The sequence below is a fragment of the Penicillium arizonense genome, assembly GCF_001773325.1.
Source record: "Penicillium arizonense strain CBS 141311 chromosome Unknown PENARI_contig001, whole genome shotgun sequence".
NCBI lineage: Eukaryota > Fungi > Ascomycota > Eurotiomycetes > Eurotiales > Aspergillaceae > Penicillium > Penicillium arizonense.
In genome coordinates this window covers 1,268,345-1,292,662 of record NW_019173278.1, presented here as the reverse complement: position 1 = coordinate 1,292,662, position 24,318 = coordinate 1,268,345, and the positions used below count along the sequence as shown (strand labels likewise).

Below are 24,318 nucleotides of genomic sequence, written 5' to 3'. Positions count from 1 at the left end.
AACCGTCTCGACATATTTCACTTTGCTTCACGACAACTCCGACAACTGCCGCCCTTGACCAGTTCAAGTACAGTCAAAATGACCAACAACAGACTGCAATACGTGAGTTCTATTTGAGATATTGATTTGGGAATTATTGTTCTAACCCTGTCGCAGCGCCGCCGGAACCCGTACGTTTTAAAATTCCCTCCAGACGAAGAATGCCCAATTCCACGTTTCCTACGATAGTCTGCACGATTACTATGAAGACGGGCCTACTTTTTGTTCGAACGAATTATTGACGGTTCTTTTTTTGCACTCGATAGGTACAACACGCGGTCCAACAAGGTTCGCATCGTCAAGACCCCCGGCGGCGAGCTCCGGTACCTCCACCTCAAGAAGAAGGGTACCGCTCCCAAGTGCGGTGACTGTGGCATCAAGCTCCCCGGTGTGAGTGCTCCCTGACGCCTCTGGTGCAATTTTCGACGGTTTTGTGGGATGTGTGCGGTTACGGGTGGGCCAGGCGAACGACCTGGAAAACTCTGTCTGGATGGACTGGGGTACCAATGACTGGCCGACCGAAACGCTGCACGCTCTCTACGACCGTCTCGCACCAATTTTGGAAGTCCGATCGACTGACAATTTTGATTTTTAGATCCCCGCTCTCCGTCCCCGCGAGTACTCCCAGATCTCCCGCCCCAAGAAGAATGTCAGCCGTGCCTACGGTGGTTCCCGCTGCGCTGGCTGCGTCAAGGACCGCATTGTCCGTGCCTTCCTGATCGAGGAGCAGAAGATCGTCAAGAAGGTCCTCAAGGAGTCCCAGCAGAAGGCCGGCAAGCGCTAAGCGTGCTTTCTGTCGGTGTTGTTCTTTCAGTGGAGTGAATGTTACGGGGGAAACGGCTGGGAATGGTTCTCTTAGAATCCTAAAGATGAACAGGAACAGCTAGCACGCGGGTCCCAAAAAAAAAAGGCCCACTGCTATGCAAATGAATCAATTTCATTTATCTTCATGAGTGATTCCCAAATATGTCAATTGAGTTGTCTGAAAAGGTGTTCCTTGGAACTTAGGTGGAAGTTTCGCACTCACCTATTCCGACTCGCAACTGTTGTAGTCGATCTGCCATGACACGTTGGGTAGGTCTAGAATCTGGATTGACGCCTTTCGAGCTGGCACGGTCCTTATTGAAATTCACACTATAGAACTGTCATGGGCTCGGGCATAACGTAGTCACTGGGTAAAACAATGGCGTGCTCTGCGTTGGTCATTGCAGGCATTGCATTATCTGCCTGATATTGAACATACTTCTCGGCGTCTCGGCCTCATGCTATAAGATACCTGCAGTGACGCCTTCCATTGCGTCTACGCGGATTTGGAATCCACGTCAAGTAGGTGATCAGACTTCCGTTCCCCGGGGTGAATATCTTCACCGCGATAAGTATGGGTCCAGTTCACGTCACCAGGAGCCAGTCTCTGTGCTAGTTTCTCCCCTGCAACGCAGTTGTACGTGTAATCCTTGTTTCTTGCCTTGGTCGGAATACAGCCAGCACAGCAGCCGTCTGCCTCGCTAAGCGGTTGCAGGTCATCTCGAAACCCCAGAAGCGGAGCAAACTATGTCCCCGTATTATCGACAGGGTCTTGTAACCATAGGGACCTCTTGTCCGTAAAGTTTGACCCTTTCGCGGATTTGGATTTTGACTAGCCGTGCAGCCAGGTTTAGGGTTAATGACACCGCTTGTTGTCAAGAGGGTTTCAGGGCCTTGGATCTACACATTTCTAGCCAGTGCTATTGGACGTCACGTTGGAGATTTATATTTGTTAGTATGAACGTTGCAAAAAGCAGCTTCGTCGCTAGGGAAATAAGAAATACTGTCATGATATACGCACTTGCGGATGTATATCAGGTGGTAAGAGCCGCACAAGTACCTTAGTAACTAGAAGAAACTGTTGTTAATGGCATCGTATCGGAAACGAATTTAGACACGATTAATATATCGGCATGACGCCTCTTAGCTGCTGATACTCTCTTGACTTGCCATTTCGAGTAGGAGATTCATCCCTGCAGCAGCGTTGACCCGCGTGAGGCTGCAGACGGGATTGGTTGCAGATACACTGAATAAATCACCATCTTAAGTATGGTTCTGTCTGTCATTCTAGATACAGGTACATACAAGTAATACATTTGAACAATGTCCACTTGACTTTAAGGTTAAAGTGAAACAGAGACATCGCATTATGCTCGGACGTTCTTTGTGGCCTTTCTACCACCCACTACACAACATGAACATGGCGTGTGACGACCAGAAAAGATCTCCTTCTCAAAAGAGATCTATCCTGTACTGCCAGTCTAAAATAAGTCGGTCTCTGCCAAGGAGGAAAGAAAAAAGAAGGCGTGCTGACATTTCATGTCAAAAATACCAATAAACATCGATCCCTCCACTTCCGCTGTTCTACTGACTGTACGAACGCGCATGTACATTTAATTCCGTGGGACCACACAATTTCTCCAAATCTCGGAGCCGAGCCTCAAGCGATTTATAGATTAATCACCGGTCTAGGTGGCTTTCTTTTCTTTTCCTTCCTTTTCTTTTCCCATGTCAAATGCAAAACAAGAAGAAATTTTGGCGGTTGGATCCACCCAAAGCCCGGGGATACGGCTAACAGCAGACAATAGGATCAACCGACGAACACCCAAGAAGCGGTCAGGCGACTGTTATGTATCGGATTACTTCATGGGCCTCCCGCTGCGAGTATTTGTCCAACAAGAGCGCATGAACAACTGACAGCTGTTGAACCGGCCCACTCCCCCACAGATGCATAACAGGTGAAGTTTGTGCTCATTATCCAAAGACTTATGTAGTAGTTGGGCTATAGAAGTCGTTACATTTGTACTTTTCCTTTGGTACAGCTGATACTATAACCTCTAATATCTTCTAAGCAAAGAAAATCGGATTTACAAGTCCGAGAAGCCCGGCACCCGGCAGGCTGGACATCCTATCGGCCAAACAGGCACATATCAAGTGACAGGCATCAAACACAGCCTTCCCGTGCCGACATCGATCAATTGATGTCATGAAGATCGAAAAATTGGAAGATCTACCCCTTTTTGCTTTTCCTTTCTCCCTTGCAAGTAGTCGATAGATCAAATTCGATCTGGAAACCCCCAGCTGGGCTCGATTTGGCAACTACAGTGCGACCATTTGGGTAATATAGTTAGGCTGTACCTGATTTTCCTCGTTCTTGAAATTGAGGCTATAGATGCTGACTGCCTTCCCTGCATTGGAGATCTTAACTCATTCACAAGGCTGCGGTATATCGGCTATGCATACCTACAGTACCAGTAGGCATGTACCAACCAAATTAAAAGAGTAGGTCGTTAAACAGCGGACGTGAAAGAAAACAGGAATTCACAGAATACAAAGGTCTACTAAATAAGGGGCGGGCTAGCTGCCGAAATGTTGCCACGATCACAGAGAGACCCGTCGTCTCTGGTCTATTGGCCACATGTGCAGTGTGCACATTGCTAATGTACATAAGATTTATTCGGATGTCACCGCTTCCTTCGACGAAGGGAGCCAGTATCGTGACTAGGTATTACCCGTCGGTTAGACGGCCACCGTCACCCACGATTGACATGTAGCTAACACGAACATCTGTCGAGCAACCGGGTCCCGAGCTAGTGCGCACTGCCGTTGCTAAAAGATCTCATGCCTAATCAAGACTAGTAAAGGCCCATGTGGACGTCAAAGAAAACTACCCAACAAAAGCCCACATAAATGGAACCCCGTATGACATTGGCCGTTAGGGTTAGATCAAGGGTAAAATCGACGTCGCAGCCCTCGGAGCCATCCTCCAATAGCTAGCAAAATCAAATTATCCTATCCAAGAATAATTAAATAATACCGGCACGGTCCGCAGGGAAGCTTTGGAAACTACTGCAAAGCCCATTAGTAGGTGGGCATTTCCGGCCACATTGTGAACCGCATTGCAGCTGTCACCTGTCTAAGGGCGTACAGGTACAGTCTGTACGTAAAATTGCACACTTACATGCCTTTCCACGGTGGCCTCGCGGCCCCCGTCTATCTCCGCAGATGCAAGTTGCTTTTTACCCAGTTAGGTATACGGTGGTATCAAACTAAGTACCTGTATAGAAGTGGAATGATCTACCTGAGGCTGCACGGTCATGACTAATATCACCCCTAACCACCCCCTGCTCAACCTTGCAGATCGTGCACGATCTACTTACCCACAAGCTTTTGATTCTCTGTTCGATCTATCTCGTACATGCCTTTTGGGAAGGAATCCAAATACCAAGGCTAATGCCGCTCTTGTCACCCGTGTATTGTCGATCTATCTATCACGCCAGTTGGTCGCGACATGACCGGGGACATTAAGGCGTCGTTTTGATTCATGTGCGGAAGTGGTCCCCCTCCCCCCTGAAACTTGATCTCGGAATGTCGTCGGCATAACTTGAAAATGGTATCGTGTCCCTACGTAGTATCTGTTGGTCTGGTATATCCCCTTTCATATATGACTTCCTTGTGACTCTGACAGGGGGTCTCTGTAATGCGACCGAGTGAGTCAACCTTTATCCATGATCTATACAGAATACCAGGCAGACTCGGGGCCGTGAGGTCCCGCCCTTTTAGGTCGCCCGAAAGTGGAAGTGGGAAAATAACAGGTGAGATGGCTATGAAGCAATGGGAGCACATTGCCACGGAGCTTGTCCACGTCACCCTAGCACCTGGTAGGTTGCAGGCAGGCAATAGAACGATAGAGCGGGGTGATGGGGGCGGCATAGGGTGGTCATTCAGCTCCCTATGGATATTCGAACCGGGGGTTAAAAGGGACCAGAGAAGACTAGGAGAAGGGGGCCGTCCACAGATTGTTAGACCCCTGCACTGACAGGGAAAAAACGGCTATCCACGACCTAAGTATGCAGGTTATTGTTCAATATTTCCTCTCCTGCTGTGATTGGATACTATTCCTGTCACTTGAGACACCGCCGTCTTGTCCAGACGTATGAAGCAAATCCAGCCGCACAGCATGTGGCCCATATGTGCAACAGTAAACAATGCCGATGTATTCCCACGGAGAATTACTTCATAAGTCCAGATCTATCGGCAGAAGGATATTGTCAACTCTTGGCGTTGTTGATGCCCAACAGTACATACTTCCATTTGTATGGCCCTGGAGACGGTGGGACTCAAGAGAAGCGAGACCACAACTGAAAAGAAATCTTTAGACTAGGTGGGTCAGCGGAAGACCCAAGGGTTGACTAATTTGACAGAGAACGGTGATCGGCATATGTCCGTGGTTGATAGATTCCGATGAAATTGGATGTGTGGGCAGATTCTGATACATTTGGAAAAGAAAAAAAAACACAAAAATAATAAAAGAAAACACCCATGTCCTCATGTCAGAAGCCCGCAAGAGAAAAAGCAAAAAGCCAAGCAATAACGAGGCAAAGAGGCAAAAGATAGATCGCCTTCGCCGTAGGCTCGCGCCGTGTGAACACCCGCAAAGACACTTCCCGATCCGAGTAGTAAGATATGCACAAAACATGCACCATGTCTCTAGTGTATTTGAAGACCAAAATTGGCCTTGGCTAAGAAAAACGGGAAAACCACAAAAAGAAATTGCCAAAAAACGAATTATGCAAGTCAGGGTAGCTGCCGGGCTTTTTCACCGAATCTCTTTCCAGCACCCCTTTCTTTCCTTCTTTCTGCGCGTGTGTGTGTCTCCGCTACAAATCATGGTGGAGATCGGCCGGAACATCGGATCCTGTCATCATCCCAATATTGTGATCCGACGATGGTGAATACCAGCCCGCATGTGCTGCATGTCTCAATGTAAACGCCTCATTGTCCGGCGCAGCCCCCATGGTTTCGTAGAAAGACCCATTGTTGGTTGGTGAAAGGTTTGTACAGCCGATCACGGATTCCATACCGTATCTCTGCAATGCATTGTCGATAGGCGGGGCAAGAGCGGGTGGCACGTAGGATGGCATCACTCGAGGGTCCGGGTGGGAGAAATGACCATCCATAGGGTAAGGAGGCAGGGTCATTTGAGGGGGTCGATAGATTTCATTGGGCTCGTCATGACCGGCATTGGGATGGCGTGCCTTCGCCATCTCTGAGGGATTCCCACCCTTGGTCTCCGTGCGTTGGCGCTGAGCGGCACGAGCATTTGCACCAAGTGCCTTTCGTGCACTCGCTTGCTTGCGGTATCGAGTGGTGGATTGGACATGACCATGGCGAATTGCCTCAGGTGTCAGGCGCCAAAAGTTGACTGCCTTTTTTCCCGGGCCCAATTCCTCCTTGACGGCCTCGAATCCCTACATGAAACTGTTAGTACTTGTGCCAAAGGTGCAGGGATTGAAATGAAGCAGCCATCAAAGTGAAACTGATATCTGGGATAGAGCGGGGAACCTACTGCATTCATAGACAAATTATGCCGGATACTGTTTTGCCATCCTTTCGAACCCGAGCTCTTGGCCTTGTCCGTGTTCCTTTCGAACCAGTTGTAAATTCCCTGGAGAGGGAGCTTGTTGTCTTTGGCATCCTTTAGGGCCCGGAAGATCAAATGAGAGTATGGGGTTGGTCCAGGTCGGTCTTCTCTGTCATCCTCACTGGAGCCTGGTGAAAGCTGATCCACTGTCTGGATCGTCATTGTTGGACTGGCGAGGACCAGAGACTCTGGTGACTCGTAGGAGGAGATCGTCGACAGTGGCGATGGGGGAATGTTATGCACTGCGTGAACAGGCTGCAGGTGTGCCGGAAATTCGGAAAGTTCATCTCCTTTGAAGACAGGCGAGTGCACTCCTATCCAATCTGAGTGGACTTCCTGAGGAAGCTGTCTCTTTCCTTCGGTAGTAAACGAACCCATGCATGGGACAGCCATGGTGGGGTCGGAACGTGAAGAGGTGTACAAAGAGTCAAGGTAAGCAGCTTGACCGTGTCGATGGGGATGGGAATGATTCGCGTTGTGCTCGTATTGGCCAGAGTCAACAACGTAATGATTAGGGAAGGAGGGTTGGTGAAGGGGTGTCATGATCCTGGCCTGATGAGATCTAAATCTCGGCCAGTGCTCGGCTTGATGACCGGGGTTGTAAGATTGGAGAGAGTTTATTTGATAGATAGAATCCGGAGAAGAAGTCTCACTTTGCTGTGCGGAGTAAGTGTGCTCGCTTGCTCGGTCCATTGGCAAATGAGCCGTGTGGAAGTGAAGAGATGAGATCGAGTTGTCCATCACCTAAGGGACTTTGATAATGCTTTGGGGTGGAAGTGAGGAGTTGAAGAAAGGAAACGAGAATGAAGGTAAAATAAGTGTTGAGGAAGAGAAGAGATCTGGGTCTAAGGTAAAGAGTACTGTAGAAGTAGAGAGCATAAAGTGATCCCCCAGCTGTTACCATTCAAGATTGGAGCTGTACACTTCAAGAAGCCACTCAAGCACGATCTTCCCCTGCCAGCACATAAGGCACATGCTCTTTTAGCTGCAAACAGCCTTGAGATGCATTCAAATACAAACAAAAGACGGTCTGGGCCAAAGTCTTTTGTTTCTTTTTTGTTTTTTGTTTTTGTTTTTTTTTTTTCCTCCTTGAAAAAGAATACGCCGCTACTGATACTTCCTACGGAAAACGCCTCCCTAGATGCCCAAGTCGTGGAACGATTCATTGTCTATACAGCCAACGATTGCACAGAAGGCCAAAGTGGCTGGATACTGGATTTAGTGCCGCTGGAATAGAGAGGCCTAGCGGACAGCTGCAGTGAAAATCATTCACCGGGCTGAAAGCCGACCTTCTGGAAGTTAACCGCGACATCGCCTCTGGCGCCGTTCTGGAAAAGACCTCCGCTTTGCCTGATTTTTGTCCAGCCCAGGCGTTATTTTTCTTTTCACTTTTCTGTTCGTGGGCTGCATCCAGCGAGCCGGAAGTCAGAATCGTCCTGCACTCTGCAGGCCGGGATAGTGTTACCAAAAGGCTCCAACGTCTCCCGTTTTGCGAGAGAACACCCTAGTAAAATAAAGTAAGAAATAGAAAAAGGAAAAAGAGCTAAAAGCAGTATTCATCAATACACCAGTTGCACCCCCAGACGTTCAGGGGGTTGAGTGTGTGTGAGATGTGGCATTGCCAGAGGTAGAATTAAGGTAGTTGGAACAAGCGTTTGATATCCTTAAAATGTATCGAGCGAGTATGAAAATTTCGGGGGTAATGTTTCCAGCCCAATCAATCCGAGTTGGCTTGATTCACTGGGTATCGGGCATCTGGAAAATACACCCCGATCGTCTCCCTGCATAGTAATCCACCTCTCCATCCCGAAATGACGCCCATCTGCAAGGTTGTTGCGCATGTGTTACTTCCGGTAATAGATCTGAGACAAGTTAATGATGCATCTTTTTGAACAGCAGAATTCGACTTACCCTCTTGAATTGGAAGTGAAGTTGGAGAATACCCTAAAAAGAAAATTACGTCAGTGGAGAGACCGTGAGAGTTGCACGGCATAACTTACCTTGTCGAAGGTACTCTTGAAGCCCCTCTCTCGCTTTGCACTATAATCCCATTCTTTGTCGACAATTCGGAAAGCAATGTCTTCGTACGGTGGTCCAGCCATAAATCGAATGAGACATGTGTCTTCCTCGCCCGCCTCGGCCGTCGATTCACCGCGCTTCCGACCGTTCTCACGTTCGATGCGATATGTTGGGGCCTTGGTTTTATCGATCAAGTCGGGGTAGAAGATGTTGAACTTGTAACCCTGTACAACCTTGGGTGGCGGGTTGTCATGATCATAATGAGTTTGGTTGTATTTGTTCCATTCGTAACCCATTTGAACTCGGTTGAAATATCGGGGTTTTCTAGGCCGATGCTTACCAGCCCATTGGGGTTGCGATACCGTACTCACGGCCTCTTCACCAGTGAATATTTCCTCATTCTCGCTGACACCTTTTGCTAGCTCCCTTTCGTAGAGCGCTTTGGTCGCTTGCGAAAAGTCCTCGTTCGGGATGGAGGAGAACCTGGTTGATGTAGAGGCCGCGGGCGTGCTCGTAGATGCTGGGTTTCCCACTACCGCGGACTTTTCAGTAGCTCGCTGATGGAGTGGGACAAAGCCCATACGGAGAATTTTCTGACGTTCGCGTGCCTGTGTAATTGATTAGCATTTGCTCCGACAGTAGATGATGCATGCCAACTTACCACTTGGTCCAGGAATGCGGACTCATCCATGATTTCAAAGACCTTATCCTCGGGACGAACTTGAAGCAATGGATCTGGGTCCAAGCCTTCAAACTCGGCAGGGTTTGTGGTATCACCTGCGATGACGACAGGAGCAAGAGGCGCCAATTTCGCCCGGATTGATTCAGCTTCCTCCCTCTGCTGCTTTCTCAAGTCGCGGACACGCTCATCAATGATGGTCTGGTAGACGTTCCTCAGTCTCGCCCTCGCCTTCCAAACCGTGAGACTGCGGAGCAGTTCTTCCCAGTAGTCTGTATCGATTGGCTCGTTCGAGTTCAACTTTCGTCTCACTTGTACTTCAAGATTTTTTAGTTGTTCGTAGGATTTCGGGCTCAAAAGCTTGTTGATATCGGCGGCCACAGAACTTAGGGCACGTCCTTCGGGTGTGGAGGTTTTTTGACGGTCTCGGCAGATTACTTTCATAGTCTAGAGGACAACGGTGGTCAACAGCATGCTTGAACTGAATCTCGAAAAAACCTTACCTGCCAAAAGTCGCGGTTCTGCGCATTTGTTTCAAGATTCACAAATGTATCGATATCCTTCTCCAGGTCTTGTAGCTGGGTCTGTGACAGACCCTCGAACACACCGTCCGGATCCACGACATCCAAATCGGAGTCTGCAATCTCATCGTCCAAAGGGTCGCGCGTAGGATCGATAACACGGAGAGTGACCGTAAGCCAGTCGATAGGCTTTGCGCGGCCTTCCTTGACTCGGATCTCTGCTTTCTTCTTCGCCTGCTTCAGCACGAACACGTCCTCCTGCGCGACCCACTCGCGCACTTGCTGATCTTCCTGGAGAAGGTTGAGCCGGACTTGGTCGCGCATATTGCGAGGCTGCTGAGAGGGGCCGGGTCTTCCATTATCCCATCTGCGACCAGAGTCTTGTCGATCGCGCCATTCTCTATCGTCCCGACGGGGATGATTCTGCTGGCGGCGCGATGACGGCGATCGCGACCGGCTGCGCCTTGAATCTGGTCGGCCCGGGAGTCGCGAAGTCATTGTGCTGTGAAAGGACCAAAGGTAGCAAAGATGAAGCACTTGGATGCGCGAGGTCAGAAATTCGGGAGATCTGCAGGAAAGTAACGCGGGCGGCAAACCTTCCCTGCGGCCCCAGGCAGCTATGACAACTTCCCCCATGGACAAATGCACAACCACTCTCAACTATGCCTTCAACATGGCACCGGCTTCATCTGTCTCATGGAGGCCTGCCTCCGTTGCTCTTTCAATATACCTGGACTCAACAGGGCTATGAAATCTACCTCACCGATCTCACCTATGTTTGGGCAGAACGGTTGTTCTATGAGGACATAGCCAAAAGAGCAGAGGAAGAGGCCGCAACGATCGACCCCGGAGAAGATCCAGAACAGCTCAAGGTCCTCTTGGATAAGATTGGGGAAGCTCTACAGAGGGGCAAAGAAAGTACAGTGCTAAGCAGTGGAACGCAAACCGGCTCGCTTGAAATCACAACAACAACCAAGCTACCGGCCCCGTTGAGGCCTCTAAGATGGACTTTGAAGCTTTCAAAGGAGCCCTTGTCAGCTGCGAAGAGTCGTCTACTCATTCCACTGCTGAAAGAGGAGGCGGATAGGGAGTCGCGCCAGCGCTCTCTGCTCAATCAGATCAAGCAGAAAGACTACGTGCTGGGCAAGTTGTTTGACAAGATTGAAACCCTTGGCACTGAGCTGGGGTCTGTGTTTCCGAGCGCTGCAGGTTTACGTACATCTCGCAAAGACAGTACCCGGTCCGAAGCTGGCAGATTCGTGAAAGGTATTGCGCCCTTCGACGAGGAGGCCTGGCTCGCCGAAGTAGGGTCATCCAATGGCTCAGGATTTGGAATCAACCTGTTTCAGGAGATTTCAGAATCAGGCAATGTCGAGGATTTGGAGAACATTAATCAACACGGTGAATGGTGGCGTCAACTTCAAAAACGCCCTCAGAGCCATACGAGGGAAGCCACTCCTCCCAAAGTAGAGGAAATCGCTGCAACTCCAAAGAAGCAGGATAGAGCTGTCCAGCCACAACCTCATGATGAGGAAGGCGAATCAACGGCAAACAGCGATCTCGATGAATTTGAGGTATGCCAAACCTCCCCTCTAGGCCTTCTAACAATATGATTAAAGCTATTATATAGCGACAAGAAACACCTCCCCATCTTAAGCGCCAACATGTCAAAGAATCCGTTCCCTCACCAAGACCAAAGGCCAAAAAGAAAAGCCCATCTCCACCAGGTCCGTCAGAAGCAGTCGAAGCTACAGCATCAGACACCGAGCCTGAGCCAGCACCAGCACCACGCAAAGGCCGTATCCCAATTAGTCCAGCTGAGCCTGAGCCTGAGTCTGAGCCTGCTGCTCCAGCTTCACCTCCACCTAAGGCCCGGGAAGCCCCAAAGAAGCCAAGAGGCGGGTTGGGTGTTATTGGTGGCAAGAAGAAAAAAGAGAAAGAGCCAGCCCCTTCTCCGCTGAAGCCGAAGGAACGACCAAATTCACCGGAAGAAGAAGGAAACAATGACCAAGTTCGTCCAACATCCTCAGTACCATCGCCAGCAATAGCCAAACCGAAACGCACCGGAAAGCTGGGCATGATAGGCGGTAAAGCCAAAGCCAAAGCCAAACAAACATCCCGAGACGCGACTCCTCCAGCTACATCCCAAACCGTGATTGCCTCACCTGAGAAGACATCTCCCGCCAAACCCAAACCCGCCCAGGGTGATAATGCTACCGAGTCGACAGCTCGGCAGACTATGAAACGGGAAGAATCACCATTACGCAAACCAGTCACCGAGAAAGGTAGCACCACTCCCCCACCAGGACCAGAGACAGAAGATCAGCGAGCTTCTCGGAAACGCGAGGAATTGAAACGGCAGCTTGAGACGAAGAGCAAAGCCCCAGCCAAGAAAAAGCGAAGGTTTTAATTCTGGGGGCATGATCTCGGGGGAATACCTTGTTTACTCCGGTCAGTCTTCTGACCTTGGACGTCATTCTGGGAGGTACCGTGATGGGTTCACTAAGTCTAAAGTTTGTGACTCCATGTACTTTAATTATTCAGTCACCAAGAAGTTTATAAGGTCCATCTAGTCAGACCAGTAATTTCATTAGATGTATCGCAATAGGGGAATCAATTCGGAATAAAACAGAGAGCCGGCCAATGACCCAGAAGAAAAAAAGGAAAAGAAAAAAGAAAAGAAAAGAAACAATACGCTAATATGAGTACACCACATAAATGGGGCAACCACCGGGCACGGGGTCACGATGACTAGACTATTCCCTCGAAGTAATGCCCACACGAGCAGAAGCGCCATACTCCTGCTCCTGCTCAGTGGGCGTAACAAGCCTAACCCGCTTGGGCGACATAGCACCCGGCGAAACGGGTGTCGGAGTAGCAGTAGTACTCGTCGATGTGACAGGTCCAGCACCACTACCACCAGTAGCAGCAGCAACACCAGCAACGCCAAGCATACCGCGAACCTTCTCCACGGCTTTACTTTCGCCCTTCGTCCAAGGATCCCGCTTGACAAGGCCAGCACCAGCAGAGCGACTCGCAGAATCGCGACGCTTGGACTCTGCCTGAAGAGTTTGACGATTTAGTTCGCGGCGTGGACCTGGGCCGCAGTCGTGCATGCAGCCTGCTGTGGCGCATCCGCCTTCGCTGATGGTTATGTCGCCTAGCCAGGTTGTTATGCAGGCTAGGTGGCCGCCGTGGCCGCAGCCTTGACACCAGGTCCAGATTGCGGAGCCCTTTGGTCGGGGCGCTGAGAATGGTGCGAAATTATCCATTTCCGAATCTGAGACCGGTTCGGTGGTGACGGAGGATTGGGTTGAGGTGTGGGAGGTCGTCTCGGAGTCTGAATTCGGGCTTGTGATGGTGGAGGAGGTGGTTTGTGCTTGTTTTCTCTCTGTGGCCCATTCTGGTGGTGGTTCAAGGCACATGCAAATGGAGCAGGGCGCTTGGGGTGTACTGCAGCGATAGCAGCGGGTGTTGTCTTGCTTAGGATTCTCAAAGGGCCGTTGACAGGTGTAACAATATACATTTATAAAGGAGTCTGTCTGCGCGTAGTCGTAAACGGCAGGATAGGATGATACACACGACAGACGGAGCTCTGCTGCCTCCAAGTCCATCGAGTGCCGGATTAGGTGCTCGTTGTATGTTTTGAAGACCATTTCACATTCTTCATATGGCAGGATTTGCTCGCAGTCGCGGAAAAGAACGTGGAGCTTCTGAAGAAGATGGGCCGCTGTCTGAATATCAACGGAGCTACTGCTGCTGTGATAATAACGAACTGCTTCTTTCAGGATCGCTTCAATACTCCACGGCTTCAAATCTGTCCCATCCGGCATAAGTGGAATCTTTATCCGTGAAATATCGTCATTTGCTGAATAAGGCGCCGTACCCCTGTAATTTGTGTCGCCTGGGGATAATGTTTCTTCCAGTGGCTCAAGCGGGATTGACTCCTTAATCAAAGGAGGAGGACTGGATGGGCGCTGGAGATGCAGTCGACCGGTGTCTGAAACAACTTGTTCGAAAAGCTCATCTTCGGATTCCTCACGCGTTGAAGCTAGATTCGATCCTCTTCTCATCGTAGAGGATTGGCCAGCGTCCGGCAATCTGGATACATCAAGCTGCCCGTTGGACGAGTATGATGCAGCGAAAGACCTTGATGGATGCGAGCTGTCTGTGGATGTAGAGAACATGGGAAAACTCTCTGAAGAATCGTGCCGGCCATATCGCTCGGTTGGGGGAGGTCGATTGGATTCCATTGTTGATTCGAGATTCAAGGGCTTTTTGGGGTATTGCCTGAAATCACGAATAGCTGCACGTTTGTCCTCCAGCTCTTGGTCATAGTCATCTTCTGAGATTTCCCTGGGGAAGCTTGGGTGACCATGACGGCGCCAATCTGCTTTGCCAGCAATAGCCCGAGGTGCGGACCGTTGGTCATTGTCCAAATCTTCATCTGCTGGATCTTGTAGGTGCCCTGATAGACGGGCATCATCAATGGATGATACTTGCACATGTGGATTAGATATATGACGAGCGTCAGGGTCTGACATTCCCCAGCCATTGTGAGAACTCAGGACCGATGGTGGTAGAGGATCAATGTCGAGGGCCCTATCATCTAGTGAGGGTATATGAGAATCATCAGTGCTAGACCAGGAGTCCATTGCCGGGGAATCTGGCAATGGTTTTGCAAGAGGGGTCGTCATGTTCGAGGTGCTTTCAACCTCGGGTACTGCTTCCATGACCCCTTTGAACAATCGATTTTTGGCCCTGTCGTGTCGACCATCTTCGCGCGACCTGTCTGCCAAGATACCATCTTTAGATGTTCTGTCTCTAAGACCACCTTTGGCCGGTTGCTCCCTTGCTCGGCGCTGGAGCTCCTGAAGAATAGCAAATTTGACTATTCTCCAAGTCTGGGCCACCTTGATCAGCGAAACCTCATCTGCACACTCCGCATTGTGATCCAAGGACTCGATCAAAGAGTGCAGAATATCAGCCTGGTCCCTTGTTTCACGGTATTCGTCCATCAACGGGGTGTAGTTGCTTGCTAGATACCGGAAGACTGCTGGGTCATTCGTAGCACCTGGGATAGTGCCAATGGTTCCCAACTGACTGGGCGCAGGGGTCGCTATCTTGGCCAGGGCTTGTTCAAGAGGCAGCACCGAAATGAAATCCACTGCCCCAGGTGGAGTACTGCCCAACGACTTGGATGGTCGAATCGGGGCTGATTTTGTATGCTGATGACGAAGAGAAGTAGCTAAAGCTGCTTCGTCGATAATATCATCTGCGGGACTTTGACTCAATGATTTCTCACCGGTACTATCCTCATCTTCTTCATGAAGTAGAAATTCAGCGGCATTGATTCCCAAGGGACGTCGCCTGGGCCGCTTCTGGCCAAACGCAACGAACTCGCCATTAGGACTCCAGGCAACAGAGCACATCGGTCGGCGATTGATCACGGCTGGCGCATACCGTACATCGGTCTGTGTAAAGGCTCCGGCCTCACCGACAGTCCACAGGAGGTCTTTTGATCGCCACAGCAGGTCTGATGCGGGGGAGTCGTACCGATCAAATTCGCGGAATGGGACATGCGGGCGTCGAAGGTCCCAGAGGTGAAGGCGCGGATCTTCCTTATCGTAGGACGTGACGATTTGAGATGATTGCCATTCTCCCGAGGCAGGTGACTCACCAACCCAGGAGGGAGGCCGCCATCGCACATTGGTAACCGCCTGCGGTGTTCGGAACTGAAACGCAGGTTTCTGCCGTCGCTCTGCAGACGAAGAGAAGTCCCAAACTTTTACCTGGCGGTCCGTGCCACCACTGACGATGTGCTTCCCGTCAGGGTGCCAGTCCACGGCGAAACATGGCCGATCGTGGGCGGCAATTCTCATCAACGGTGCATTGCCCTTGCGATAATCCCACATCTGGATGGCGCCGCTGTCCGAGGCGGTCGCAAACAGGACCCCATCACTGGGAGACCACCGGACATCCCGGATGGTATCGCTGTTGCCCTGATACACATGCTTGCTGCCGCATGTGGAACTGCTCCGATTCGCAGAGGCGGCGCGCAGATCCCACATCCGAATAGTGCCATCTTGACTACCAGACAAGAGCCAAGAAGGGAAATGGGGGTTGAAGGCGAGCCTATGAACCTGGCGGTTGTGGCCTTGGAAACGACATAATTGGAGGCCGGGCCGCTGCAGGTCGTAGACGACAATCCGACCATTTGCGACTGCAGTTGCGATTGTCCGGTCGAAGTTCCCATGTGACCATTTCACGTCCTTCACATTCAATTGATCTTTGTGTGGCATCGAAACACCTGCTTCATGATGGGTGGATGCATAGCTGATGAGCGCATTCCGAATATTAAATTCTTCCGAGGAGTGGTCGGGCGAGACGCGGATAGTTTTGAGAATCTCCTTGCCCGCGATTACCGCATGTGTCCGTTCAGGCGATATGTCCAAAGCCGTGATAGCAATCCCTGTTTTATGGGTAACAGTCTGCGGTTCTCCTGGTCTTCACAAACGAGCATTAGAAATGATTCCATTGGCTGATCTGACTCGCGATCTCACTAGTCCCGATGACATCAAATGGCGGGGGGAGGGGAGGGGTTTGTGTAGTAGAAGACAGGAAATATCAGTGCGGTGAGAGCTACATACAGCGATTTGGATCTGATTGATCGGGGCCCATCTGCGCGACTGCTTTGTGGACTGGGAGGCCTCGAGCCGAAGAAGGGCGCGAATCTCGCAAGGGCACTGGCAGCCCGGTTCGAGTACTTTTGTGGCGGAGGGGGAGGAGGGGGAGGGACCGGAGAACGCGAACCTGAGAGGTCCGACATCATTCAGGAGTCAGGTCTCCATTCTGGGCACACGACCAGGGAAGAAGCGGAGAGTTGGAAGATCGTCAATATGGGGGCGGCGGTGAGAGACCATCCCTGAGGCACCCATGCCTCATATGCCTCACTTCTACCACATTACCACATCATAGTTATATAGACATCTTATAAGGCGCCATTCAGGTTGTTGTACTCCGTATTTCCTCCACTCAAATTCTAGATTTTCAAACGGTCTGCAAGAAAGATGCATTGTATACTTCATCGGGCTGAAACACATGTTAAGAGCGGTCTAGATAGACAACACAGAACAGAACGAGGATTGTCTTACCTCGACCGGGGACTCGGGACTTCTGTGGGACAAGAAAGCACATGGATATTCATAGATCAAACGCCGCTAGGCTGAAATCCCTGTATCTTATGATCTGTCCCAAAGTGACTCCGTGTACCTCAGATGATATAGTCGTGTGAAGTCATATATGGACTGTTCTCGATCGATGGATCGACACTTGTGCCTTCATCCCCTTCTTCCGTGTGCAGTTGGGACGATTTCAACTCCGACCATTGGGCAGCTCTGTGAAGAACTTAGATTGAGGTTTGGACTTTACTAGCAAACAATACCCTGGGCATCTTTCAACATAAGAAGCTTGGGAAGTCCCTAACTATGTGTGGATACCTTCTCTTAGCTGCAGCATCCACACCGTACTTCTCTAATTCTGTGTATATCTACCTCGATTCGTTTTTGATTCTTCACTTTAAAAGGCTTGCCACTTTTATTTTACCCTTTCTTTATTTTTCCTTTTTTTATCTGTTTTTTTTACTTTTTATTTTTATTTTTGCTTCTTTAACTCCAAGGGTTACCACGTGGAAATCCGGTTAGGTGAAGTTCCCATCCCTCGCGTCGATCCTTCGCCATACCCGTCCAGTCCTTTCCGATCCGAACTCTTCTCCCTTCCACAACCTGTCATGGACCTTTGAAGTCTTCATCATGGATCCCCACGCAGCTCTTGAGCTGCTGGAGTACCTGCGCACGTGCTACCCTATCTTTCTCTTCATCCTTTTCGTGGCGGCCTTTGTGGCAAATACCACGGTCACCGCGAAGAGAGCCAACAAGCATGCGTCTGAGTCCTTGGGACCTGGTGGCCGGCCACTGCCTCAGCGTCCACGAGCTGTGCCCGCCTACCACAAACCACAGGAGTTCTCTCGGAATGTGAAACGCGCTTTCAACTTGCTTTCTGTTGGCATTCTCCTCACATTCATTGCCGATGCAACTATCTATATCACCCACGTTATGGTGGCCAGGGCAGAGAATTGGTGGCGAGGACAATCGGTTGTGGTATGTTTTCTCGGGTTATTTTTTTCCGCGGTCGATAGCTGACCAGCTTATAGATCTACATCGTCGGCTCGTTCTTCGTCTACGCGGTGATGCTCATGGCATTGCTGGATACCTCTCCTTCCCCGACCCTCGCCCAATTTGTCTGCTGGTCCGTCGCCATCCCGCTTGAATTGGTTATTGTTAGCACATCACTGTCGGTGTATACCTCGGTTCATCATGAGCCAATTGTTGGAGATCCGGAGGGGGGCCGGCTCCGCAAGAGCATTACACCGTGGGAATGCATGGAGGTGGTGTCGAACAGTGTCCGCATCCTGGTTCTCTTCTCGCTGGTTCTTCTCTACATCTGCCAGTCGATGAGGATGAAGAACCATGAGAAGAAGGCAGCTTATGCCAGTGGAGTGTCTGAATCTACTGGACTCCTGGATCCCGCTGCTACGGAGAATGGACACGGGAATCGTAATGGAACAGTCAATGGCACCGGTCATACATATGGTTCAACAAACGGAGGCCCTCCCTCCGAGGCCGCCAAACCTCAGGATCCATGGGTGCGTCCTACTACGATCCCCTCTACCAGTTGGTGGGAGTATCTGAGTGGATACTCTCTCTTTTTCCCATACCTGTGGCCCTCCAAGTCTCGCCGACTGCAGCTGGTGGTGATGTTCTGTTTTGTGCTCCTCATCGGCCAGCGCATTGTCAACGTTCTGGTGCCTTATCAAGTCGGCGTCATTACCGGTGCCCTCACCAGGGACAACGGTGAGGAATTCCAAGTGCCGTGGCTTCAAATCTGTCTTTATGTGATCTACCGCTGGTTGCAGGGTAACCAGGGTTTGCTCAGCTCTCTACGCTCCAGCCTCTGGATCCCCGTGAGCCAGTATTCCTACATGGAGCTTTCCACAGCTGCGTTCGAACATGTCCATGGTCTCAGCTTAGACTTCCATCTCGGAAAGAAGACGGGTGAAGTCTTGTCTGCTCTCAGCAAGGGTAGCTCGATCAACACTTTCCTGGAGCAGGTCACTTTCCAAGTGGTACCGATGCTCGTTGATCTTGTGGTTGCGATTGCATTCTTCCTAGTTGCATTCGATGCATACTATGCTCTGGCCGTCGGAATTTCCACATTTGGCTATCTCTATGTCACCATCCGTATGGCTCAATGGAGAGCAGAAATCAGAAGACAGATGGTCAACGCATCTCGACAAGAAGACGCTGTCAAGTGAGAACTACACCATGAATATCAGATATCCAATGCATGGAGCTAACATTCACTCTAGGAATGACTCGATGGTCTCATATGAGACAGTGAAATACTTCAACGCCGAAAATTATGAGTTCAACAGGTATCGGGGCGCTGTGGGTGATTTCCAAAAGGCTGAATATCACGTCTTGTTCTCCCTGACGCTGCTGAACACTTGTCAAAACACCGTGTTTATGATGGGCTTGTTGGTTATGTGCTTCATCTGCGCATTCCAAGTATCTACTGGTCAGCGTCCTGTGGGCAAATTCGTGGCCCTATTGACCTATATGGTTCAACTTCAAGGCCCCCTGAACTTCTTTGGTACCTTCTATCGTTCTATTCAGTCCGCACTGATCAATGCCGAGCGTCTCCTTGAACTTTTCCGTGAGCAGCCTACTGTGGTCGATAGTCCCAGTGCTACCCCATTGGCGATGTGCAAAGGTGATATCAAGTTTGAGAATGTGGAGTTTGCTTATGATGCACGGAAGCCGGCATTGAATGGTCTTACCTTCCACTGTCAGCCTGGAACAACCACTGCCTTGGTTGGCGAGTCTGGCGGAGGCAAATCCACCGTATTCCGTCTCTTGTTCCGATTCTACAACTCCCAGAATGGCCGAATCCGCATTGACGGGCATGATGTGCAAGATATTACGATCGATTCACTCCGCAGGCACATTGGTGTAGTGCCTCAGGATACTGTACTTTTCAATGAAACGTTGATGTACAACCTGAAGTACGCTAACCAGGATGCTTCTGATGAAGATGTTTACGAGGCCTGCCGCGCCGCTAGCATCCATGACAAGATCTTGGCTTTCCCCGATGGATATAATACCAAGGTCGGAGAGCGTGGTCTAAGACTTAGCGGTGGCGAGAAGCAGCGTGTCGCAATTGCTCGCACTATCATTAAGAATCCTCGTGTCATTCTCCTAGATGAGGCTACTGCAGCCCTAGACACTGACACAGAGGAGCATATTCAAAGGGCACTTTCCACACTGTCACAGGGACGCACTATGTTAGTGATCGCTCACCGTCTCAGTACTATCACTACGGCAGACCGCATCTTGGTTCTATCCGAGGGCCAGGTAGCCGAGAGTGGCACCCACGAAGAGCTTCTAGCCATGAAGGGCCGCTACGCCAGCATGTGGCGGAAGCAAATTCGCGCCCAAAAGGCCGCAGCAGAGGCACAGGTTCTCCATGACCGAGCCGAGCGAATTCGTACAGCAACTACCAGCGACGATAGCTCGAGTCAATCGGACGAAGACCGCAAAGGCGTTCGCCGAACAAACTGAATCAGCACTGTCTGCACCTGCTAATCTAGCCCAGACACTCTTGTTTATCTCTCACTATGTGCATACGCTTTTTCATATTCTTTTTCAAGACAAGTCCCCAGAGGCACTAATGATCGGAGACGGCATGAAATCAGGGGAGCGATCCCCATTTTCGAGAGATGATTGCCTTGCATGTTTTTCGTTTCTCTTCCTTTTTCGGTTCTTTCCTTCGCGGGGTTTCTATTTTTCTCTTCCTTCATTTTCTGCGTGTTGGCGTTTTGGGTCTACGATAGGTACGATGTCATTGTCTTCCCTTGTCCTTGTTTCATACGAACCCGGGGTGCAGAGGGTCAGGGTTGGGACTCCTGCAAAAATCCAAAATTAGATTAATTGCTACGCTGGATATTAATATAAGAACAATTCAATCTGAGATATTTACGTAGGCGAGTGTATAGTACGGTCCCGACTTTCAATTGTACGGCGGTCCAACGGTGCAGTTCGCCAAGACCTGGGGATTGAAAGCTTTACTTCAACTCACCACGACACCCACCCGAGCTACTACACCACAAGTCCGTCATCTATAAGATCCAACACCACCTTCCGATCAACAAACTCATCCACAATGCACTCCCCATCCCCACAACTCCTCCGCGCCCTCCGCACCTCGCTCACCAGCACCCCAGCCCGATTCATCCGAATCCCATCAACAGCCTCAAAATGCGCAAACCCAAAGCTGAGCCAGCAACTCCCCTCAACCAGACGTAACAACAGCTCCACCGTCCGCCCATCCCGCATGGTCTCCCGCGCACACGCGCACAAGCCCGTCAGCCACGACCGCGGCCCACAGTCCAACGAAGACACGCAGACGGACTTTGCCGCGCTGAACGTCTTGGGTAACATCCCTGCGCCTACAACAGCTATCGATGCCACCCTTGACTCTGGCTTCCACCTTAACAATGGTGTCAAGGTCACTGGTGGTGATGGATTGCTGCTTGTTGGTGGTGAGGCGTTTGCCTGGAGGCCGTGGAAGGCGGTAGAGGGCGCGAAGGATGATTGCGATGCTAAGGATAGCATGATCAATGCTAAGGGGCAGTTTGAGCTTGATGAATCTGTTTGGGGGGTTTTGAGTGTTGTTTGGCCGAAGCCTGGTATGTTTCTTTCTCGGGTTCCTATGGTATTATTGCGCTGTTGTCCTCTGGTCTACAGTGTTGGATTATGGCGTAGTGAAATCTATCATTATGCTAACATTGATTCTGATAGATATGCTCATTCTTGGTCTTGGTGCTTCGATGTTCCCCCTCTCGCCTGAAACTAAACGCCACATCAATTCGTTGGGCATTCGGGTCGATATTCTGGATACCCGCAATGCGGCTGCTCAGTTCAATCTGCTTGCTACAGAGCGCGGTGTTACTGAGATTGCTGCTGCCATGATTCCTATTGGGTGGAAAGGCAGATCATAGGGAGTCACTAGCTTTCCTTTGCAGATGAATTGTAAAATAGAGCCAACAACTCCGGCTGGCACACAAACATACAAATTCCCCTCATAATTATATAGGTTGTTTCCTGCTCAAACACGTAGACTGTAACCTCGTAATGCAGGAATGTGACGTATCATGTGAGCCCGGCTATTGTATCTTATCGTCTCTTAAGGGTCCACCTGGGCCGTTAGTGATCTTGACCACGCATATCCCTGCCCAGTCGCTCTTTCTGGGTTGTACCAACTACTGAATTCGACTATCCCGCCCTATTTAAACTGATTTTGTCTCTACCGCAGCCATGGCGCGGGAAGAGCCTCTTCTGGCTCAACGCCCGCCCTCCGACCGATCGTCGATCCGAAATGAGGAGGAAGAAGAAGAAGCCCTCCTGACCGGACAACAAATCACTCGCCATAACGAACGACGGACTTGGGCCTCATGGCGCGAGATTGGAATCTTTGCTTGGGCTTTGATTGCCACAGTTTTGGTCATTGTTCTGGCGGCGGTCTATCAGCACAAGGCGGTCGAGACTCCTCATCACGAGCAGTCGAAGAATACGACCTGGGGACCTGGAGGAAAGCCAACGGGCAAGCGCAATGTTATCTTTATGGTTTCTGATGGCATGGGTCCTACAAGTCTATCTCTGACTCGTTCCTTCCGGCAATATCGTGATGGTCTGCCGGTTGACGATACTCTGCTTTTGGATAAGCACCACATTGGAACATCTCGGACACGGTCAACCTCTAGTTTGGTCACGGACTCGGCCGCTGGAGCTACTGCATTCTCTTGTGGTCTCAAGAGTTATAACGGTGCTATTTCGGTGCTTCCCGACCACTCGCCGTGTGGAACCGTTCTTGAGGCTGCTGCGCTGGCAGGCTACAAGACGGGCCTGGTTGTAACGACCCGGCTTACTGATGCAACTCCGGCATGCTTTGCCTCTCATGCTAATTTGCGGCAGTATGAAGATCTCATTGCCCTTCAGGAGGTAGGAGAGCACCCTCTCGGCCGGGTGGTGGATCTTATGCTTGGTGGTGGACGTTGTCACTTCCTGCCCAAGTCCGCGGAGGGAAGCTGCCGAGGTGATGACCGCGATCTGATTGGTCTTGCCTCGGAGAATGGGTTCACTACCATTCAGAACCGTTCTGCATTTGATAGCCTCAATGGTGGTGAGGACATCAGTTTGCCGCTACTAGGTCTCTTCGCCCACGGAGATATTCCCTTCGAGATTGACCGCCGTTCTCAGAACGAGAAGTATCCCTCTCTGGAGGAAATGTCCCGCACTGCCTTGAGGGCCTTGAGCAAGGCCACTGAGGACAGCGAGCAAGGGTTCTTTATCATGATTGAGGGCTCTCGCATCGATCATGCCGGCCACAACAATGACCCGGCTGCCCAGGTGCACGAGGTCTTGGCCTATGACAAGGCCTTCGCTGCTGTGCTTGACTTTGTACAGAATGAGTCTACTCCTACCGTGGTCGTGAGCACATCCGACCACGAGACTGGTGGACTCTCTGCGGCACGACAGCTGACCAAGGCCTACCCCGAGTACGAGTGGCTTCCAGAGGTTCTGGATAAAGCAACCCACTCGGGTGAATATGTCTACGCCCAGTTGAAAGAACATCTTGCTGGGGAAGGCAAGGATGCCAGTGAATCGGACAAAAAGTCTTGGGTCCGTAAACACCTCATTGAAGAGGGTCTTGGCATCACCGATGCCACCGACGAGGAGGTGCACGCCTTGCTCCATCCAGAGCCTCAAGTCAGCCCACAAAATCTGTTTACGGATATGGTCAGCCGTCGCGCTCAGGTCGGCTGGAGCACCCACGGTCATTCCGGTAAGTTAATACCCAATCGTGAACTAATAACCACGTACTTATTTTGCTATAGCTGTCGACGTCAACATCTATGCGTCATCTTCCAAGGACGCTTGGCCATTAGTCGGCAACAACGAGAACACTGACGTCGGCTCTTTCCTCGCGGCATATCTAGATCTCGATGTCGCCAAGGTCACGCAGATGCTCCGGGATACCAAATCTGGTATCTGGAATCCATATGACTGGATGGGTGACCCCCTGGGCATGGGCGTTCGCACCGAGGGACTGGACTCCTACCACGGGCATTTCAAGAAGCGATCCGAGGATGACTGTGGATGTGGCGGTGCCCACTGAAGCACTCGGCCATGATCATATGTCTCACGGACTTACAATCTAAACTTTTTCTAGATATAACCTGTTTCTGTCCACATTCCTATACCATTTGTCATTTGTGTTGGGCGCAGGCGTGATTATTTCAGTACCTACTATAGTACTCTTATGCATTCAACGCGGTTCACGCGGTAACTGAATCACAATAACTACTCCGTGTATTCTTTCTTTGGTCTTTCTTAAGACTGTCTATCTTCTTCCCTGTCCCAACCCTACACCCACATCACTCCGCAATACACGCAGGGCAGCACCCCAACATATTCATCACCCACCTAACCACG

General features: G+C 50.5%; 8 protein-coding genes across 8 annotated transcripts; 5 read left to right on the top strand and 3 right to left on the bottom strand.

Moving 5' to 3' along the window:
• Positions 1-78: 78 nt before the first annotated feature.
• PENARI_c001G03594 (60S ribosomal protein eL34) lies at positions 79-823 on the top strand (the record flags this gene model as incomplete). The annotated part of the gene is made up of 4 exons (XM_022626402.1): positions 79-102; positions 157-170; positions 306-429; positions 635-823. The coding sequence occupies 4 exons, from the start codon at positions 79-81 to the stop codon at positions 821-823; spliced, it is 351 nt and encodes a 116-aa protein (XP_022493739.1).
• Positions 824-5,723: 4,900 nt separating this feature from the next.
• PENARI_c001G00405 (forkhead box transcription factor) lies at positions 5,724-6,880 on the bottom strand (the record flags this gene model as incomplete). Its single annotated transcript, XM_022626147.1, has 2 exons — positions 5,724-6,314; positions 6,413-6,880. The coding sequence occupies 2 exons, from the start codon at positions 6,878-6,880 to the stop codon at positions 5,724-5,726; spliced, it is 1,059 nt and encodes a 352-aa protein (XP_022493620.1).
• A 1,451-nt stretch (positions 6,881-8,331) lies between these two features.
• PENARI_c001G10164 (splicing factor cactin) lies at positions 8,332-10,204 on the bottom strand (the record flags this gene model as incomplete). Its single annotated transcript, XM_022626928.1, has 5 exons — positions 8,332-8,349; positions 8,399-8,431; positions 8,488-9,114; positions 9,168-9,632; positions 9,689-10,204. The coding sequence occupies 5 exons, from the start codon at positions 10,202-10,204 to the stop codon at positions 8,332-8,334; spliced, it is 1,659 nt and encodes a 552-aa protein (XP_022493358.1).
• Positions 10,205-10,368: 164 nt separating this feature from the next.
• PENARI_c001G11421 (uncharacterized protein) lies at positions 10,369-12,116 on the top strand (the record flags this gene model as incomplete). The annotated part of the gene is made up of 2 exons (XM_022627024.1): positions 10,369-11,280; positions 11,337-12,116. 2 exons carry the CDS (start codon positions 10,369-10,371, stop codon positions 12,114-12,116), a joined length of 1,692 nt encoding a protein of 563 aa, XP_022493900.1.
• Positions 12,117-12,462: 346 nt separating this feature from the next.
• On the bottom strand, positions 12,463-16,535 carry PENARI_c001G04582 (WD repeat protein; the record flags this gene model as incomplete). The annotated part of the gene is made up of 2 exons (XM_022626476.1): positions 12,463-16,213; positions 16,357-16,535. The coding sequence occupies 2 exons, from the start codon at positions 16,533-16,535 to the stop codon at positions 12,463-12,465; spliced, it is 3,930 nt and encodes a 1,309-aa protein (XP_022493259.1).
• Positions 16,536-17,517: 982 nt separating this feature from the next.
• hmt1 (putative vacuolar ABC heavy metal transporter (Hmt1)) lies at positions 17,518-20,385 on the top strand (the record flags this gene model as incomplete). The annotated part of the gene is made up of 3 exons (XM_022626195.1): positions 17,518-17,865; positions 17,919-19,075; positions 19,134-20,385. The coding sequence occupies 3 exons, from the start codon at positions 17,518-17,520 to the stop codon at positions 20,383-20,385; spliced, it is 2,757 nt and encodes a 918-aa protein (XP_022493543.1).
• A 601-nt stretch (positions 20,386-20,986) lies between these two features.
• Positions 20,987-21,824, top strand: PENARI_c001G04097 (uncharacterized protein; the record flags this gene model as incomplete). The annotated part of the gene is made up of 2 exons (XM_022626448.1): positions 20,987-21,512; positions 21,625-21,824. The coding sequence occupies 2 exons, from the start codon at positions 20,987-20,989 to the stop codon at positions 21,822-21,824; spliced, it is 726 nt and encodes a 241-aa protein (XP_022493328.1).
• Positions 21,825-22,140: 316 nt separating this feature from the next.
• On the top strand, positions 22,141-24,001 carry PENARI_c001G09547 (alkaline phosphatase; the record flags this gene model as incomplete). Its single annotated transcript, XM_022626881.1, has 2 exons — positions 22,141-23,668; positions 23,721-24,001. 2 exons carry the CDS (start codon positions 22,141-22,143, stop codon positions 23,999-24,001), a joined length of 1,809 nt encoding a protein of 602 aa, XP_022493132.1.
• Between the last annotated feature and the right edge of the window lie 317 nt (positions 24,002-24,318).